At 40.3% G+C, this 21,662-nt stretch overlaps 1 protein-coding gene across 5 annotated transcripts in view; it reads right to left on the reverse strand.

Moving 5' to 3' along the window:
• zgc:158464 (uncharacterized protein LOC791139 homolog) overlaps nt 1–21,662 on the reverse strand; it is an 87,643-nt gene that overhangs the window by 13,971 nt on the left and 52,010 nt on the right. For 4 of the 5 annotated variants that reach the window (XM_063478556.1, XM_063478537.1, XM_063478529.1 and 1 more), the window contains exon 3: nt 8,400–8,618. In XM_063478556.1, coding sequence (XP_063334626.1) covers nt 8,400–8,618 — 219 coding nt within the window. Of the gene's footprint in view, nt 1–7,474; nt 7,568–8,399; nt 8,619–21,662 lie in introns of all 5 variants that reach the window. The other variant, XM_063478547.1, reaches the window with a different exon arrangement.

Here is a 21,662-nt window from a genome sequence, read left to right on the forward strand (position 1 = left end):
ACTAGATGATCAGTGAAAACAGCACAGCTGCATACACTCTACTGTAACTGTTGGTGCTGTGTTTGATGACAAAGACCCCAGGCCTCTATATTAAGCCAAGTCAGAGTGTAGACAATATCTGTAGCTAAAAAGTACCTAAGAGTAATCCATGAAGGCAATGGACGCTACCCTGGCTTTGCCCCTTAAATAATGTATGCCTCATGCAGCTGGGGCTTTACCAGGGTAATTGAGCACTCATGCAGCAGCACATCTGTTTCCAGCACAGGGCCACTTTTTAAACAGCCAAGGATAATTAATGAATGAGACAGAAAGGGGAATGTTTTTCTTCATACAAGAGAAAGCCAGTGATCGAGCCAAGGCTAATAAATAAATGCAATCCATGGGTAATAGCTTTGGTGAACGACTGCATGTTCCTCGGGTGGTTGTGTTATTTGTGCTTAGATTTTGCAGAGGTCTCAAAAGACATCTTTGTGCCATCCAAGTCACAGCGATTGAGCAAATTCTAAGGTCACTGTCCATGGTGCTGGAGACTTTATTCCAGTTATGAAAGTACTGTAAAAGAAAGGAATTTTAATGTACAGCTACTTTTGGCATGTTTGCCCTTCAACACAAATCCAAGGGCATCATAACTATTAACGGTTTCTTTTAAGGTCTTATAAGCTAAAGCAAAAAACAAAAAACAAAACACGTCATCCTATTAAATACATGTCATCCTTCATCCTCTTATCTCCTTCATCAAAACCAAATGCATTTGATGAGTACGTTAAGTTTAAAGTACGGAACAACAATGGAAAGAAAGGCTCTCAGATGGGTCCTATTCTCCAATCAGAAAAACCCCAAACATCTGCAACCCTCATTGTGACTGATATACAGCAAATATTTGGTCATCTGTCCAATAAAGGGAGTGACAGAATAGTTCAAACATGGACAAACAACAGGCAAATAGATGGGTTGATGTAAATCAGATATATTATTAACGCTGGTGCACAGACTACTTTTTAGTAGGAGGATGAACATAATGTTATGAACCTGTCTTCCTCCCTGAAAGGAATTGAACCATGGTGGTGGTACAGGACATGTTAATGAGAAGCAATATCAGCAAGCTAGATGAAGGGGAGACTGGAGAATATTCAATCCGACAAGCAATTAAATAGCCGGGCCTGGGGTGTCAGGGGGCTAATCTAGAGAAAGGTGGCTGGAAGGAGGAGCTGCTTGCTGTCTGTCCTGATGGGAGAGGTGTAGGCTAGAGGAGTGGATACAGAAGGTCAAAAACTCTGCTAGATAATATAACTTCCTCTACTTTGGGGTGAAGTAGGGGACTCTCTTCCTATGAGATTAAAAGCCTAATACTCATTTCACATTGCAGATTAGCGTGTAATTGTTTGGGGAGCAGAAGGCTGCCTCCACTCTGCAGCCTCAGTGTGGGGACGAGGAGATGATTTCAGCGAGCGTGGCTCAGACTCACTTGGTTGCACAGCTGAATAATAGCATTTAGCACTGTGAAAATTAAGGAAAACTGATTCAATAGTCAGGGTTTTGGGTGTGTTTGTGTGCGTTTTTTTAAACCTGGGTGCCTCACCTTGTGAAGCATTTTAAGGTATTGTTACTCCTAAGGTTGTCACTGACTTTAGATGCCACGCTGCTGCACAGATGAGTGCATCTTTACACTGCAGGGACAAATTCATATTCAGCACCGAGGTGACAACAGCAGTTCAGGTGATTTACACATGGACCTGAAGGCTTAACACACTGCAACCCACATTTTCACAGATCACACTGCCCACACTGGCTCTATCACACTGCCCTCTATCAATACATACCTTTTTACAGCTAATGTAGATTTAGACCCATTATTGGGTCTGTGGGTGGTAAATTGTACTCTGTGTACAGGTTAACTGCATCAGAGACCGCACACGCATATCAAGTAGAAAATGTAAATCATGCTCAGTATGACATAAATACTGTGTATTTTGTAGGTTAGGTTAGTTATATGTGTTAATAATCTGAGTCATATTTGCACAGCACCTTTCTAAATGAAAAGAGAAATAATGCAGAGCCCAATTAATAATTCTGAACGTTCATGTGAATACAGCCGATCGTTTTTGTCGTCTAATCTTCCTCACCTGGATAATCCTCATTCAATATTAGTACACACCTCCTCCTGTTGACACAAAAAGCAGGTTATTGCCTGCCTGGAACTTGCGAAGCAGCTGTCGCTCAAAAGTGGCCATGTTAAAAATTTGAAAAGAAAACTCATCACTCATGTCCCTCCCATTGTCCTCCTCCCTTTGGATATGCACTTTGTTTTGTGTTTGTGTTGACAGTGTAGTAAATAAAAAGAATAAAAAATAATGGATAGGGGTATGCGCTTTCCTTTCCTTTGTTCTTCCAGGAGCCGTTCTTTTTTTATTTTTTCCCCTCTCAAAGCCAGGTATTTGTTTACCCGGGCTTTTCATTAGCCCATGGCACTTCATCACTGTAAACAGTGCAGCACCATAAATCACCAGCTATGCTTGTTTTCCACCAATGCCGTTTAATTTAGTTCTGCTTAATTTGGCTGGCTAATTGCATGCATATTCAAAACAAGCTGGAGTATTGTGATGTTTATGTACATTATGAGCGGAAGAGCTCGAAACACAAAACCAGCCTCTTCCGAAGACGTGTTTGTTCCATCTGCACTCAAATCATTACAGATAACAACTGTGTAATGCTCCAGGGGAACTGAAATGCCACTTCATAATTTTTCCCGTATACTGTATCCATCACATTACATAGTTCGGCTTTCTTTTGAAAGGACCTGCGTTTGTATTAAAAATGAAAGTGACACAGAAAATGGGTGATGGTTAAAAGATGACAGCAAGGCTTTTTTTCCATGCTCTTCCATATAGAGAGAAGGGAAAGATGGGTTACTGACAGCTGGCCAGCAGGAGCTTCCATGGGGGCTTTCTGGCAAAACGCTGCTTCTACACTTATAGCGGGAGGTTTACAGTGCTGTTGTGTGTGGCCAATGTGTGTGAGTGAAGATAAGACCCATGGCAGCAGCGCTCCGTAGAGAACGGTGGGACACATTTGAGGCTCATGAAAGAGGGCTGACAGGAAGGTTATCAGCAGGGTGTTGCAGCAGAGGCCAGCAGGACGAGACAGCGCTGCAGAGTGACAGGCAGCGGTGGGGGATATCGGATCAGCCAAGCACAGAGAAACAGAACCCCGACACCCACAAAACAGCTGGCTTTAACCCTGTTGCAAGACACCACGGTAGGACTGTAACTGAATCAATTATTTATTTTAGAACATTAGAATCAGATCTCAGATTTCTAGGTCGTTAAGCCCATGAAGATTCATTAAAAAACCATAAAGTTTCCCAAGACCTGAGGGGCTAAGCGACTACACTGCCTCTGATCTCCAGTGTTAAATGCATGGTACCCTGCAGGCCAGGAGTCAAGTGAAAGGAGTTAGTAGCAGGTAACAGGGCAAGGAGATTAGGTAACAGTGGCTCTTAGTCCCACTCCTGCTGAGACAACGCTCGGATTTCCAATGGCGACGTGTCCACGTCTGGCTGCGAGAGGGAGGATACTACATGCAGAGCCAAAATGTACAGGATGATAGACATATGGACACACCCTACACGGGCCTCATATACTAACGCTTCATATATAGTCAAATTCTAATGCCTCTTCGTCACACCTCACCTCCAGACTCATCCATCACTTACTCAGCATCCAGGGAGGAAGGATAGAGATTGTGTCGAGTACCTGTGTTCGGCAGCTGAGTATGGTGTGGCGCTGGGGTGCGGAGGGACAGTGAGGATGAGTGATTAACTAAACCGCAAGTACACAGCCTCCCAACCCCCTAACAAGGCAGAGGATTTACATTCCATTGCATACCTGTCAGGAGATAGTCCAACAGTGAATAATAACACTAGACCAAGTGTTGTGAACAGGCGTGCAGGCAGGCTGTGATAGGGACAGCTGAGGAAAAGGGGGCTGCAGCAAGGAGCATTACTCTGCTTTGCCTCCCCAGCATTAATGAAGACAAATAGTCTTTTATACAGATTGCATTACCGTGTTATACCACTGTGGGAGGGCGTAGGCGGCACTTGGTACTTATTTAATTGTTTTTTTTCTTTATTTTTGAAACACCTACTGCACAATTTAGCAAGGTTGTTCATCTTTTTTCATTACGTGCTAATACTTTGTTTGGCGACATTTTCATTTCCCACATAATTGTGGGAATATGAACTGTGAAGGTTTTGATGGGTTCAGCAAACCGCTTCTAAATCTAAATGGTGAACAATATCATTAATCATTTATATTACACAGGCGTAAAGTGCTTCAGCAACTATAGAAATGTTGCTGAGGAGAAGTGCCCTCTGGAAACCTAAAAAGCCCACTAAGCTATAATTACTCCTATTTTAAAAAACAGGCTATCTGAGCACAGAAAGGCTCGGATCACAACTTACCGCAGCCTGATAACGTATTTACTTAACTGCTGAGATCTGGAAGCATGGCAGCATCACCACAATGGAAATTAGGGAGATCTGAACATGAACAGTCAAACAATTACAAATCTATATATAAAACAAATAAAAATGTTGTCATATTCTGCATAAAATAAACTTAAATCAGATTTAGTCTTACAAAATCTGATAAAAATTTACAATGGAAAGCTTGGAAAATATAGTTACTTCTTTAAATTGGTGGTTTGGGTAATATTTATAAAGCTTATGATAAAAATTAAGCCAAGGTTTTTGTTTTACATGTTCATGTATGCTTAGTTTTTAATTTGGACCTTTGTTTTTTTCTGTCAAAACATCACAAACCAAAGGCTATACTCTTTTGTATAGAGTTTTCTGCAAAATGGTTAGTGGTTCTGAAAATCTAACAATCACTTGAACTACAACTAGGTTTGGTAGATTACAAAAAAAGGCGTTTAGGCTTCTCAAGCTCTAACGCACAGAAAGTTCATGATCTAAAATTACAGGACCGCCCGAGTAACCCTGCCTTGACTAAGGATGTAGGACAATTCCGTATTGGATCTGTGACTCATTTATGCCACAGATTTCCTGGCAATGAGAAAACGAATGGATCAAAAATATAATCGACACTGGTGCAATAAAGCATAAGGGATTAAATGGGGATAACTGCTAAGCAATTGGCTCACATATGGACTTAAACACTGAAGCAATGTATAATGTCCTGAAGTCGCAGGTAAGCTTGTTGCAAAGATCAGAGACATGGGTGCAAGCACACAAACTCCAAGCTTGAAAGGTATGAAACTTTCTCTAAGCCCCTTGATGTCAGGATCCAAGGCTGGTCTGCACTGACACCTGCGAAAGCAACGAGCCCATGCTGACAAGGCTTGTCCTAGAGATGTCTTTCTTCTTTTTTTCCTTTCTTCCCTTTTCTGTCGTTCAAATGGTGGGGAATTATTTCGGCTTGAATTAAACATAAAACAGAACACAATCCAGTAATAAATCAAAGTACTTTTTACACTGCAGCTTTCCTTGAAAGACAACTTAAAGACTTATCTCTTCGATTCCAAACCAATATACTTTGACATGCACTGGAAATTGAATTAATCATCATCAAAAGAGGGACACTCTCTGTAAGAGGGGGGAGTTGAAAGAGGGATGTGTTGGTAAACAGTGTAAAAAACAAACTCTCCTGAGTGCTGCTTGACAGAAAAATAATGAGGGAGAGAAGGAAAGTGATTAAGAATGCAGCATCCCCTATTTAACTAATCACTAGCACAGGCAAAAGAACGCGACTCCTATGAAAACCTCGGGGCCGAGGGTACACAGAAGTAAACAGGAAACAGAAAGTAAAGGAAACATGGAAGGATGACGAATGAACAGACTGACAAATTTATTTTATACATTTGCCTACAGAGTCTCACTACACTCTGCCTAACATGAGCCAATGAATCCCTTAAATCACAACTCCTGCCACAGTCAGATACATTTAGCTGAATGCTATCTATCTGTGGAAATCTTCAAAACTAGCCAAAAACCTCTCAGTGGACAAAGATAATTTTCTCATTTATTTCAAGAACTTATGCTATCTGTAAGCACCATTGATTGGTACAGACCAGTACTCTCATTACCTGCAGGTATGCACTAAATACTCTTATGAGACTCTTCTCCAGCAAATGAGATTCATGAGTTTGTTTCCTTTGCAATGCCACATAAGACTTTACACGTACGTAAAAATGAGGGAGCAGACCTTCTCCCTCATTAATAACATTACAAATAATCTACACAAATAGAAAAGTGTGCTATTCCAGCGATTTGGGATGGATCTGTTTTGAAATAGTCACTAGCTCTGACTGGCTCTTCAAGGCATTACATCCAAATTAGATTCAACAATTGTGATGAAAGTGGGTTGGAGATGTGGCATTAATTACATGCTTTATTGTTGGATATTAAAACGTAGCTGTGCATGTAAATGATATTTATGGCATAATTCCCTTCAACTGCGTGACTGTGTGAAGTCCGTTGAAACAACCCATTAACAGCACAACACCACAAGGGATTAATGTCTCTTTCATCTTCTGTATTGTAACCGTTTTACTTTATTGCAGTGCACTTCATCTGTGATTTCAGAGCACAAAGGGAAAAATAAAGGACACATAAAATAGAGACATTTGTAGAAATAATTAAACTATAAAGAAATTTAATTACAAAAATGTTAATTATTTTTGTACTTTGCATCACAGTGAGTTTTGATTTATGGTGCTATACCGCGCAATTACTTTTGCATGTCGAAAAACCAAATTACAAGCTTTGCCACTTGTTCCCCCCCCCCTCAACTATACACCAAAATGAGCCTTGAGGCCATGCGTGGTTTTAATAATGCATGCGTGTTGTTTTTATTTTGCTGTGCATCAGAGACCACTTTGCCATATTTTCTGTTTGTATAATGATCATTTCCACAGAAAGCCAAACAGCACTATTCTTGTCATGGAAAAAGAATAATTAACACTGCAAAGGGCGGACGAGTAAACACAGTTTGCTTCACTTCCACCCCTGCGCCCTTCACCCCATTGCCTCTTCTTTTAAGCAGTGCTACTGCACTTGCTAAAATTGTCCGCCTGCTGAAAGACTAATCTGAAGTACTTCTACCATGCCTTTGCCTTTTTTTTTTAGTCCACTTCAAGCTCTGGGGGATTGTGCAAGTAGCATACTGATAATGTCATTCTAATTAGCAACATTTTCCAAGGCGTTTTTCAGTAGGTGACCGCTGGGTTCATTTTGAGAAAACAGCACTTAGGATTCAAATGTTAATCAAATCGTGACATCGCTAATACACTGTAAAACAAGCTTGTAATATCAATTTTAAATAGCATTTTCAGAAAGTAAGTGGCAACCCAGAGGTTCAGGCATCAGTTTCAAAGCTCTAAAAAGAATATACAAAAAAAAAGAAAAAAAAAGAAGAAAAAAAAAGGAGACAATCCCCAGTCCCGCCTCCATTGGTACCTGTGAGGGATTTGGAGTCCTTTCTTCCGCAGGGATCTGATCCAGTGCCATTTACAGAGCCCTCGTAGCTAATGCAGTCATAACAAAGCAGAGCTGTTCAAGGATGAAAAAGAAAAAATATATATATATATATATAAAGAGAAAAATGGGGCGATTGAAAATAGTCAAGGACTGCTGATTTTCTTGAAAAAGGTTAAAATACTTTTTTTTTTTTTGAAATTTGGGGTGCATATTTATATTCTGACGGCATATCTTTCCAGGAACAGCCCTGTTTGATGTTATGGCTGTTTTAGCCATGCTGAAGCTCTTAAAACCACAGTGACTACCTGGACCTACATGCACCTGCGCAACCAATCATGCCTCCCTGAGCAGCGTAGGTATCAACTTAGTTTAAACAGGCAGGAGCTGGATGAAAACAGTAAACAGTGGTCTGGACACCTGCAAAATGAAAGTAGCAGGTGCAGAGGAGAGGGGGAAAAATGAAAAAGCTTAAACAGAAAGGTAAAGGCAGCAGCAGCAGCAGCGGGAGCCTCATAACCTGACAGAAGCCATAATCAAATTTGTTAGCGCTGGAAAAACAGACGTCTGGGTTAGTAAAGAGAAACAGGTTCAGATTACGCTGTGTTAAAAGCTTGACAGTTGAGCCGTTAGTTAGATTCAGTCTCTGAGCATTTGACATTAGAACAAAGACTGCGAAACAGATCGAAATGAAATTCTGTTCGTTTTTTTCCCCCTTTTTAAAGATGCTTACTAAAAAGGTAGAAATAATGTTTTCAGAGTAAAAGTGCATTATGCATCTCTTGTTCAAAAGCCTTCTTTGTAGTACTTTCAAGATTTATTTCACTTACTTCTCTCTGTGCCGTAAGTTACAGTGAGGTTTATATTCTCCTTCAGTGGTCATAATAATTCAGTCAGTCAGTCCTACCTGCAAAGGCTTTGGAAATCCTCTCCTTCTTCCACTCCCAGGGCTGGTCGTACTCCTCAGGGGGTCGCTCATCATCCTGGGGTAGTCTGCTTTCTCTGGGGCAGCGCAATCGGTCAGGGTCTGAGTCGCCACCGTTCTCAGCTGGCTCGTATGGTGTGTCGTACAAGGGCAGCTGCCTCACGGGTCCGTCCTTAGGACCTCTCCCGCCAGACCTGATCTCTAAAAAACATGAGAAGAAAGACTCATTGTTAATGCTAGGTCTCTGACATAAAACTTTATAGATGAAAGCTATAAAGTTATGACTGTAGGTTCACTGGCAAACACAAAGGCAACATATTTTATCAGGCCTGAAGTGGATATTTCTTGTAAAGCACGGAATATGGAAGAATCACTTCACCAAAAGACTAAGTAGCCTCACATTTACACTTTTAGCATCTGTGTTAATACAGGAATAAAACTGTGACCAGTGACATCAGTTTGATGGCCAAAGGGCACAACTAGTAATATAGAAATAATAAATAAAATATAATAATAAATTTAGAAAATAAACAACAACAAAAAAAACAGACTAACAATGTAGTAACTTGTGGTGAGCCAAGTTATCGAAACACTGTTGTACAATATTAAAAGAATGCGCTTGGTCTAAAATGCCAAATGCATTTCTTGTACAACAGCTAGAAGCATCTCAGTCAGAGGCCATATGTAAAATAGCAAGGCAATGCAATAGTTAATACCGGCATAAGATGGGTGCAGATGGCACAAGTCCTGCGATATCAGGTACAGAGCACTGTCAAAAGCAGCCTATTCTCATTGAAATCTGCCATCAACAATAGTCAGAAAGCAAAATTGGGCATGAATAAATTGAAAGGCAGGGCCTCCTACAACTATTATTCGGTGAATGGCAGTGACAGTTTGCTGTTGCTATTTGCAGAAAGTGGGAAGCGAGTCTGCACTGAAATAAAAAAAAGAAAGGTTGAGTTCATGCAAAAGCAGCTCTCTGCATAAAGCGTAGAAATCACACAGCGGTCCTAGATGAACATGCCCATCACTGTCAGAACTGAGTTGAAGATAAAGTACCAATTTTCTTTCTCTCTGTAACATTTAACGACTCTTTGAAACCAACAGAAACCGTCACAAGCGTTAGAATAATTTTGTCGTAAATTATGTGAAAATGTCAAAGGGCCAAATAATGCCCCTGATCTTCATGTCACAAAAGCGAAGCAAGCTGTGGTTTCTTTTAAATAAAATGTTTTGTAGCCTCAATTTAGTTCTCAAGCCACATAAAGCCTTAAATCCTTTAAGCCTATTCCCTCTAGTGTAGAAATACTTTATTCATTAGTTTTGGAGGTGGATCCCAGAATAACTATTGATACAATACAGGAATGACAGGTTAGCCACAATAATAACAGTGTCACAAAAAAAGCAATTCCCAATACACTGTAGAACAATTTTCCATAATATCTGTATAACTGAGTAATAAAAAATAGCTTGAAAAAGCAGACAAACACCTATTATGTAGTGATTCACCACATTATGGCGTCACCACACAAAATGGTTAAGTACTGACACACGACATGCTTGTTTTAACAATATAAAAACACAGAAACTGTGCTACAGTGTATTCATCAAGTATCACTTGAAGAAGCAATATGACATACTAGATATTTTTCCCACAACCTGCCTAATGTATGATTTCATAGCAACCTTTGTACTACTTGTCAGCATTTCTCCATCAGACTTAAATTCTTGGCTAGCCGCACAAACAGAAATGATTACCACCTGGTGACCAAATGCATTAGAAAAAAAATTATTTTTTTTTTCAGAATGACCTCTCTTCAAGAAACATGATGTTTGCAACTGGCAGAAAAAATGTGGGCACAACCCACATCCTCAACCCTGCTGTACAATTTAGAAAGGGATTTTCCTTATGAATGTGACATCATTTAACAGCAAATACTTATTGTATTAAGTTTATGTGCCACCACTCATGAAAAGATGAAATGCAGGAGAGGATTTACAGTGCCAGAAAAGAAATAGCAGATCAAAAAAAAAAAAAAAGAAAAAAGAAGAAGGAGTAGGGAAAAAAAAAAGAAGCTACTGGTCTCTCAGTGTGGAGGTGATTTTATCTATCATGGTGGTTGGACAAAAACAAATGCGGGCATAATGACATTATACTTTGTGCAATCTTTGCAGAGTTCAAGAAAGGGCTCCGTTTTTAAACTTTGGTACCCTCCTGGAACATAGACCATTAACCGGTTCCTGGAACATTGCCAGTTTGTCTATAGACATCAGTTATAAAACGTCTATGTTTTCTTCTGTTTACATGTATAATCATCAGTGAAACAGAAGGTATTGAATGTTGCTTTGTTGTTCAAAGGCGGTGTTAAAGGAAATACAAAGTAAAACAACTTAAGCGTGTTAGCCAAATATGACTTTCCCCCTGTAACTGTTGCATGCAAGGAGCAAAACTGTCAATCCAGTGTACTTTTTTATATTCATGAGTCGCGTCGCAAATCTAGTTAGCATCACCTGACCACAACTAAAACGCATGCCCACCCTTTCACTCTCCATGTAAGAAGGTGAAAAAGACCTGACTATGGTAATGAAGCATCATGCCCTTGAGAACTCTCCTCTCCCTCTTCCACCGCCTCCTCCCCTCTCCAACCTTCCTCTTCTCACATGAAGTTGTTAGCAGCCTGCACCTTTCCTCCTGGGCCACATGAAGCTGTTAGCGGCCAGAACCACCATAGAGCAATGCGATGTGAAGAGAATGAAATATTATGCCACACTACTGCATAATTGCCTCTTAGCCCAAGGGAGCTCTTGCGGAAAAATGAGCAATGCGTTGAGCCTAATGGAGCTACCCGCCACTAGTGGTGGTGTAGGGGTGGAGTGAGGTGAGGCTGCCAGGTCCCGTATCTGAACGTAATCCCGCATTAGACAAACTTGCACTCTTTGATCTTGGCAGTTAAAAGCCTTGGTGTTATGAGATCCTACCACGATTAGGCCCTACCTTTGTTGCAGAAGAACAAATAGCTCTGGAAGAAGGGAAAGAAAGCAAGTTGCAAAGAAGGGGGAAAATTAATGGGGGAGGTGTTACATTGGTGGGGTGAGTACACCATGTGGAAAGAACCCTTTAATTGAAGGCATGTTGCCTTCAATAAACTGTTGTGGTGGACTGAGACTCCCTGCTAAACCAGGCTTGTGTATGGAGACAGGAGCCTTGTTGGCCTCCTTACCTTTCTTTGCATTTAAAAAAAAAAGAAAAAAAAAAAAAGGAAACATAAAAAATTCTTCCTCCCAACCTTTCGTTCTTCCTTCTTTCCTACTGCTCGTCTTATTCATCCCGCCAGTTCCTGTTGATACACGTTTAGTAAACAGGGAGGGGACACATCTGTCAAGACAAATTGCAGAGACGGGCCTGACCGTGGGGTTGAATGTTGCAACACTGCTGCAGCCTATATTTTGCATTTGACCCCTACCCTCTGTTCAGGGTCAGAAGTCAAGCACCACACCCTCTCTTGATCTACCTCATACCTTCCCCTCCCCGGATGTCAGAGTTCCTGTCCAGATGCTGCACTTCCACTTTTTGCTTTTTACAGCCCTTGCACTCATGCCCCCCCCAAAAAAAGCTTGCAAAATGTGATTTATAAACCTCTCTAGGGGGTAGCAACATTGTTTTTGTATGTTGGAAAAGCCCTAAAACAGTCCACCACCCTCAACAGGGTTTTCAAAAGTCATGTAGTGGCAGCAATCTAACACCCACAACCATCTGTTTAGTGCTACTAAAAAACGATGTTTGCAATGGCAGCACACTGCTGAGAACCGAACATCTGCCTTTGCACCGAGAAGCAATTTTCCCTAATGAGAAAAGACAAATACTGCACGCCAAAATAATAGGTGTCCACAACTGAAGGCAAAATAAATAAATAAAATAAAATAGGAAAAAGAAAATTTAATCTCCAAAATAAGAGGCAGATCCAATCTTTGTTTTCATTTTTCTTCCTGTGGTTCCAAACTAAGGAGATTAATTCTGAGAGAGAGGAACATGTTCCTTGCTATAAATCCAGGGAGGCTCCTGTTCTACTTACTGCATGAGTAGCCCTCTGGGCATATTATCATGGCAGTGCAAGGGCAGTCAGAAAGCTCTGGATTAAATCAAAAAACATTAACTGCAACAAACCTGGCAGCCGCATCCTGCTGCACATAAAGAACTGATCAAGCCATCCTGCCATCACCATCATCCAGACCGATTCTGTGTTATTTTCCTTCATTTCCATTATTGACGGTCAGTAAATTCACTGCATTTGCAAGAAAGTAGCAAACAACTACATAACCGTGCTTTTATTGCGAGGCTAAAGAGTGTAATATGTAAAAGAAAAACACATTTATCTGCCTCTCTGGTTGACTACCACCCACCCACTCACACTGAGCCAGAGAGAATTTGCTGCTGTGAGGCGCTTTCAGGGGCACAGGGAATATCTGGATTTGATTGAGGGCATCTCTTGAGCACTAGTGAAGGATTAAATGTGACTGACTTTACACCCCTAGAAAACAATGTGCAGAAAATATCCAGGCTTAAGGATTTGCTCTGCCTGCTCTACCAGCTAAATCACTCACTCTTAAAAGAAATCCTTTATCATTTGAGTTGGCTTGCTTTTTAACAAGGTGAATTTCTGCTGACAGCAACTCCTTAAAGTGAATTACAAAATATCAGAAGTGAAACTGGATGTAGAAAATGAGACTAAAAATGGCTTTTTTGTTCATGTATTAAACAGATGCATTTAATTGCATTTGCTTTCTGATTCGCTAAAATAACAAAAGACGTGGTCCTCCCAAAGACACATATTTAACAGAGGCAGAAAAGGAGCTGATGAACAAAGCTTGGATTTCGTTCCGTTTGATTGACCTAGTCTGTGACGAGAAAACGGGGTTGATCTGGTGTTCAAAGCCAGAGATTTGAGCAATATCGGGGGCCACCCACAGGTACTGTGTGTCAGTCAGAAAGCTCGCTGACAAGTAAAGGTGTTTGTTCATTGACCCATGGCGCCTCTGTGTTGAGTATAAATCTGCTTAGTGACTAGAGCCAAGAAGAGGCTCTTGCTGCTGACAGTTCCCCACAGATCTCTGGGAGAAACGTTTCAGTAAACAAAGACAACACAGTCCTGTCATCTTTGTGCCTGTATCTTGGCTAAATTATGATTTCATCTCTATGTTTTATAGAACAAAAAGGAGAAAAGACAAACATGAATACATTTATGTATGCCTTTTTAACAGTCTGAAAATATCAACTTTAAAAAAAAAATAATTTCATAATATTATATATTATAAAGAGTTTTTGTGAACCACTCAGTGTAAATTTTTTTCCTATCCATGCTCATGCTGTGACACGTTTGTCCACGTGTGTGGAGGACTTGCATCTGTGTGCTGCTGTGTCTCCATCAGCCTCCTGCAGATGGAACAAAAGCAGCCATGTCGTTTGTTCTCTCGCTCCTCCTTTCTCTTGGCTTAACACTGTACTTGAGGTGGATACACACTGAGGCCTGTGACAGTCTCCCTCTCCCTCTCACACACACACACACACACACACACACACACACACACACACACCTATATATATATATTTATGGGAAGCCTGGAAACTAAGTCTCAGATCTAGTCTATTCATGCTTGGTCCAGAGAGGAGAATATTTTGGGTCTTGCCACACTATTTTTGGTTCGTGCCTTCCTATAATTTCTGTTTCTGTTGAAGCCTGTACTTACTGAGAAACAAATGACACACAGTGACAGGCACTTGTCAGCAAACCCACATAATTGGGTCACCTTTGTGAACTGGTGAAAGAAAATCTATTAAAATTATTTAATACAAGCCATAAATATGCACTAATTTGTTCAGCGATGGTATAAAAAGAACCTTCTATCAAAATACCGAAACATAAAAGAAGGCATTATAACCAGCCAGTCACATATCATATCCCAGTGAAGGCACGCCTGTGTTAGTGTGTGCACTTTATGCGTAAATTGTTTGTTTTTCTAGGTGGCCTGAGGGAGTAGAAGATGAACAGTGTCTTCCACAGCACACTGACATGTATATGGATTCATTCCCTTACTGGAAAAGAGAGTAAGTCTAAAGAGACAACATACACAAAGCAGAAAACAAGACAGAGGCGGGCGGTGACGGAAGTAAGCCAGACAAAGTAGCGGAGACAGAGAGCGAGGGGAAGAGAGGAAAGCATCGGAAGGAGACAGTAGGGATGTATTAAAAAAAAAAAAAAAAAAAGACAACAGTGACAGCGAGTGAATAGAGAAGGGGAGGAAAAAAAAGAAAATTAGAGACAGTCAGGTGATGCAAGTTTGCCACACAGAGAAATATAAAGAGAGAACATCAGGAAGTTGAGGAGAATGAAAGCAGGAAGCACAGATGGTGGGAGAGTGTGGCAAGAATAAATATACATAATAAAAATACATAACAGCGGACAGCTCTAATGAACACATATCACTTGATATTTGAAGCTCAATATTAAGAGACCACTGCTTCTGAAGGGTCAGGAGCCAAGAGGAGGCTTTTGCTGTGAATTGGTTTTAAATATGAAGGAGACGTACAAATCATCTTCAACATAGTCTTCTTGCTTTAATTCTCATAGGAGGGGAAATCCTTACTAATCAGTCACACCATTACCAACTATAACTAATACACAATACTCAAAATTTTACCAGCCTCTAAAGAAAAAACATCTTCAGATTTCCTTTACTGCATTCCTTATGATGCTTTTAAACTCATTAAGCATGTTTAAGATGAGTTCTTTCTGTAGAGTGATCCATGTCTAAAGTGCGTAATATGAAAACAGTTTTTTCCCCAGATGTATCCGAGGTCGAAGCAAATCAAAAACAACCATTTAGAGGAGCACACTTCATAACTATTCGTATCAGGAAAGGCTACAAAGAAAACAAGTGTACCTAGTATTGCTTTATAGAGAAAAAATATATATCAGTGCTGTCTTCTGCAAGTCATCAGTTGCAAGATTTATGACTTAATTACTTTGGCATGCAGACTAGAGGAAGCGGGGATCAAACCACTGAACCTCTAACTGGTAGACGACCAGCTCTACCTCTTTAGCAATGTTTACATTCAAGAGAAACACCATAAACCCAAATACTTGTAGGTGTGGTGGAACAGATTTAGTGTCAGAAGTAACAATGTGAAAACCACCAAACGTGGGTGGGTGAGCTTTTGACTATACCATAAATTTTGTCTTTTGAACATTTACAACCAGTTCTAAATGCAGTTTTTCAAGAGTGAAATGCAGTCTGGAGCTCTTGTTCTGCCTGCCCTACAGAGGAGGCATACATGTATATAATCGCATCATCAGCCTAGAGATGGCCAAGAAGCACCTGGAGATCAACCCTGACCACCCCATCATGGAGACTCTCAGGCAGAAGGCTGAGGCTGACAAGAACGACTAGGCTGTGAAGGACCTCGTCATCCTGCTGTTCGAAACTGCACTGCTGTCCTCAGGCTTCTCCCTGGACGACCCACAGACTCACTCCAACCGCATCTACAGAATGATGCGGTTGGAGTGATCATTATAAAATCAGTCCCAAAATGACCCAGCCTCTAAACTCCTCAAATTCCAATCTGATCACACTTCTTTTGGATGTCCAGAATGAATCTGATTTCTAGATGTGCTACTTTTCAATATCTGTAGGTTATGCCCCTTGCTAGACTTAACAGCATGAATGTTGTCTACAGCAGGTGAAAACCTAAGAGATCAACAAAGTCATCCAGAATTCATAATACAGTTGGCAAATTGTAATGCAATATATTTTACAAATATCAATCTGACTGTGGTGCTAAGACACATTCAGAGGATTACCAGTCAGCAGGATTCAGGTCATATTTAAATTTTGGCCAAAGTGTTGGACTACTCCCAACTCACTGACATCATCATCACTGTCAACAAACTACTTGATGAGGTCAAGCACTCAACACACACAAACTTAGCACTTGAATAAGTCTTGAGTTAAGCCTAAGAGCTTCCTGTTTTATTTAAAGGATCAGCTTAATAGCTGACACAGTCTGGCAGTAATGAGTAATTAACTAGATTTTCTGATTACCATGGGATCATTTAACACTGTAAAATCGACTCCCTGTGATTTGATTCTCGCTTCACTGTCTGATTGGCACTGCCTCACCTACATAAACGCCTGCCCACTGTAGGACCACTGCATATAAGGTGGCATTGATTCTTTGCGTAGCAGCAATCACAGCTCATTAGGACTGAGGTAAAAGCTCATTAATAGAAGATTAATGGGAACAGTGGCTTGGACAGCATAGCCCGAACAGCTAATTCATACCGCTTCATGGTGAACAAACAAAAGACAAGCGACAGATCAGCATACTGACACAATGACAGCAAGCACAGATACGATAAGTCATTTGCTCTGGCTGTCAATTGCACTGCAGTAATAGAAATTCCATTTCAACCGACAGTCAAACACACAGAAGCTGAAATAATTTCTCGACAAACAGTGAGGAAGACTTCATGTGAAGCAGAGACAGGCTGCTTGGCTGATGCTGCTGGATGCAGTGTCCCACAGCTTTATGGGAGCAGAACATTTTTTCTGACGGCTGTAGCTATTGTTCCTGAGCTGAGATAAGACATGCGGTGGATTAGAGGGGAGTGCATCCAGAGTTCAGGTTGTGTATAGCTGGTGAAAGGAGAAGACAGCATGGGAATGGGATTGGTTTTGGGAATGGAAATGGGAAGAAGAGAGTGGATAAAGAGAGGACAGGAGAAAGAAAAGGACAGGAAAGGATAGTTGAATTGGTAAGCACCTCTTGTCATGATGCCTGGGTGGTCACAGAAGAGGGGGACAGGGGAGTCAGATGACACGTGGATGTGGCTATGATGTATTACCACTTCATGCCTCTACCCCATTGGGGGTCAATAGCCCATTAATGTTGAAAGGCCTCCAGCAACAGTCAGCAAAGACCCACTCGCGCCCCCACCACCTTGCTGCCACAACCTTCAACTAGCTCACATTCCTCCCGGGAATGTCAAGACAGCTCATTCTACTTCTCTTTTAGAAAGAAAATGCATTGGAAAATGCACTGGACATTGGAAAGGAAAGTCCTATATAGGGCCTACAAGGGCTGTCCTATCCTCCCAAAATTATTTGCCAATATAAACAAACAAAGAAAGATTTAAATTGTAAAATTTTACATTAAAAAAAAGAAGAAGAATCATCTTCTTGTGTTTTTGGTTCACAACTTTTTAAAGATAAGTTTGTATAATACAAACATATCACGTTGGATTTCCAGTTATACTTCCCCAAGAGTCTAGCTTCAACAAATAAAAACAAAAAAACAACACGCGCACTAAACACTTAAGCGGTGAAGGCGCGAGAATCTCATGCTTTTAAGTCTATTTTTTTTTCTACATTTTCCCTCATTGTGTGATAATCCGATAATCTCCCCCTGCAGCACAACAATGCAGACAGAAGCCGCAGCCTAGAAATATGAGGAAAATTAAGTTCTATCACCTCCGCACTTAACGGTGCTGACAGACACCGCGCTCTCCTTAGGCTGTCTCTCATTAGTGGAGATAGATTCATGCTCAAACGCTGACATATTTTACTCTCAAACTGGGTTGCAAACAGAGGACAGAAGCAAATCATTTCTTGTGGCAAAATTATACAACCTGAACTGTGCGTGACCTCAGTTTTGCTACTCGTAATTCACAGTAAAGTCTAAACTACAAATACACCCAATGAGCATTTAAATAATAAAGCATAATGCCACTCTTACTATTCCATCACTTCAAAGCCATGGCTCATTTATGAGTCATAATGCGCATAAATGAGGATGCTATTGCAGCGAAGTAGGAGAAATAGTGTAATTAGCTCAACAGAAAGGCATAAATATTTATTATGTCCAAAAAAAGTTGGATTTTCAGGCTAAAGGGGAGGTACATAGGGAGACGCCAGAGTGCTTGGTATTGATTTGTTCTCTTTATCCGAGATAGCTACTTCTGCTGGTGCAGCATTGTGCCCTGTGTACCAATCCTGCTATTCCAGAGGACGTACGTGTCCTTGGGGAAAACGTGCATTAGCGAGGCTCGGGCAATGCAAATAGTTACACAGCATTGACCGTGGTCTCTCTTGACACTTGTGCTGTTTTGACCTTCAGATGAGTGCTGCCTCTTGGTAGGTGTTCCCCACTTGATTACACATGAAGAGAAGTAAATACAGTAAGGACGGATTACCACTGTAAGCTGCTAACAGTGTTTACATGACTGCCTGTGATTTGATCCCTGTCACCCTGCTTCTGAGCAAATGAAACAACAGGACTGCCAGCAGATTAAACAATGGGGAACACCAACAGTATTTCTTAGAGAAAGTGGGGTTCGAAATATTTTAGAAAAGGATAGTTGCAGTCAACTTATCAGATTTCCACAGCAAATTGCAACATATTGAGCTAAAAAGCAGAATCAGCAATACAAGTCTTTTGGCAAATATACAAAAAAAACTTTCAAAATTGGACCTTTGTTCAGAAAATGATTGAATTTTTACTGAAGTGTATTTTGCCAACAGCATTCAGAAAACAAACTCCCTTGAGGTCAGACGTAATTGATAACTTGATCACTCAGGCATTTGTGCTGTGCTGGTTTTATTTTAGCCATTCAACTTCATCCTCTATAAAAAGAAAAGACAACCAAGGCAGAGAAGTGGCTCTAACTATATAATGGGAGAGTGGATAATGTTTTTCATGTTTTATGTTTCTGCTGGAATGCATTTTTTATAAAGCCCACGCTCTAATATTGAAAGCATCCAGTCCAACGATCAGACATGAATCATTGCAAATAGCCAAAGCCTAATTAAAACCTACTGTAAAAGTGTCTGGCTACAGCTTGAGACTGTGCTGTCGGTTACTCCAGCTAAACTTTACACATATGCACTGGTTTCAAAAAGCAAACAAAAGAAAAAAGAAAAAGAAAACCAATAACATATCATAAAAGCTTTATATAAGCAAAATGATTAACGTCATACACTTCACTCCTCTAGCGTCTTTATGTACTTTGGTCTTTGGATCTGCAATATATCCTGCACAAGAGTGAAAGTCTACCCTGTGTGTGTGTGTATGCTAGTGTGTTTGTTGTCTGTCCTCTTCAGCTTCCATTAGATCAGACATTAGACAGCCTGGAGAGAAACCTCTGATAAAGTCCAGTCAGACCTCTCAGCTCTGTCCAACCTGATTCACTCTGACAGGGCAGATAGACCAGAGCTGGAAAGGCACATGAAATATGAGCTAGCAGTAAGGACCACGGCATTTCTTATAAAACTAAGGTAAAAAGGACCGAGCAACTTGCAATAAAACATCCAAATGTGCATCGTTCTTTCTCTGTGCAACCAAACCGCATTAAATCTGGGTTTTAGAAAGGGAAGTGCAGTAAAGTCCTTATATGCTCCCACGAAATCTCTCTTCATTTTCATGTACGTTTTACCCACATGCCTACCAGTTGGCACAAATATGCTAACCAAGCTCCCAGCAGGTGTAGCTGAGACCAAGACCTGCCTGAATACAGCGCAGACTGGAAGAACAAACACCGTCGTAGCAGATGGTCATTTGCATCATTTTCTCATGCGCCATTGTGGCACTGAGGAAAAGGCAGAAATGTAGTTTCACAGCAGGGGTTTTTACGCAATATTTCACCATTCTTATAAGATGTACAAAGAGCGAAAGTAAATATGAACGTTGGTCATGCTAATGAATGCATCCACAAGCTGGAATGCATTTGTGCCACAATACAGTTGCTGTGTTGCTGGGATATTCAGATCCAAACAAGAAATTTATAGCATATTATTATCTCATGAATTTGTACCCGTGCCTGTTATTAACTCGCACTCATCTATGAGCTATAAAACTGTCATAAAAACTGGAGTAGCCATGTGAGAGGGATGTATTGATTTCTTTTTTATTAAACCTTATCTCTCTTGTTTTATTACATTATCTTGGCCATGACATTTCATGACACTCATAAGCCTTTTGATTGATTTGTCACACCGCATCAAAATCAAAATTCTTGATCCCTTGTTGGTATTTAGGTCAATATTTGACAACAGCGAATGAGATGATGCATATTTTTTGTTTCCATACAAACAATACATATTAAAATTTCATTAGCTTTCACATGGCTCACTGTTAATCAAAGCGTTTTAAAATTCATGGCAAGAGCTTACACATCAATACTGCTGAGCACCTGCCCTTGAGGAGTAAACAAGACAATGCAATAGCTGGCAAAAAAAGAAGACAAGAAATGTCATTTCAAAAGAAAGGACAAGAATACATTTCAACACGGTTGTCAATTCAAATCTTGTTTCCAACCAAAGTCGATTTTATTTTTAAAAAAATCGTTATAAAAGTGTAGTTATGGTGAAGATTAAAGGCACATGAGCCAATGTGTGCTCATGGTGACGGTATGTAATGAAACTCAAACGTCAGTTCAGTCTCACTCCAAATGAAGCTCTTAATTTTACTCTTCTTCAAATTTGCTTTATTCACACTCTACAAGGAGCTATCCCATAAAAGCGAGCTCATTTTCCTTAATGAGTCAAACACAAAACAAAAACTCCAGATGACTGAACAATGAATGCTAATCGACCCCGAGAGTGCACTGTAGAAAATGAGCTCTTGTAAACAAAACTGATTACCAGTGAAAAAAAAAGTTGCAAAGTAAACCTGGAATAAACTAGTTCTATCGCTCCTCATGAATACATTTCTTAAACACCTAAACGACTTCCACAGCGCTCGCGTCCTTAAGTAGGGTATTACATGTGGCACTTCATAAACTACCGGAGCAGGAGTAATTTATGGACAGCTGATTGATGGTGTGTGGGAATTAGTGTTAAAGATTTTCGACTTTTTTCTATGTGACCTCAGGTTTAAGTACTACCATAACAAAAGGGCTTGTCAATAAAGGCTCGTAATGAACGACCCTAGCATTAGTATACAATTTTGAAGACAGGATCTCTGCTCTGCATTTGCTTGTGGAAATGTTAAAAAAAGAAATTCAGCAGAAGTTTAACTTCACTCTTAACCTTTTTTTTTAAATTGTTTTTTTTTAGCACAACTACTTTTTGCTCATTTATTTACACTTGTAACATTATTCTTCTTACTCTTTTAGTTTAAATTTTATTTATGAACTGCTGACTTTAATGTAACGAAGTGTAAATTGGCCTTGCAGACAATCTGGAATCATAAGT

Source organism: Pelmatolapia mariae, linkage group LG1, assembly GCF_036321145.2.
Source record: "Pelmatolapia mariae isolate MD_Pm_ZW linkage group LG1, Pm_UMD_F_2, whole genome shotgun sequence".
Classification (NCBI taxonomy): domain Eukaryota; kingdom Metazoa; phylum Chordata; class Actinopteri; order Cichliformes; family Cichlidae; genus Pelmatolapia; species Pelmatolapia mariae.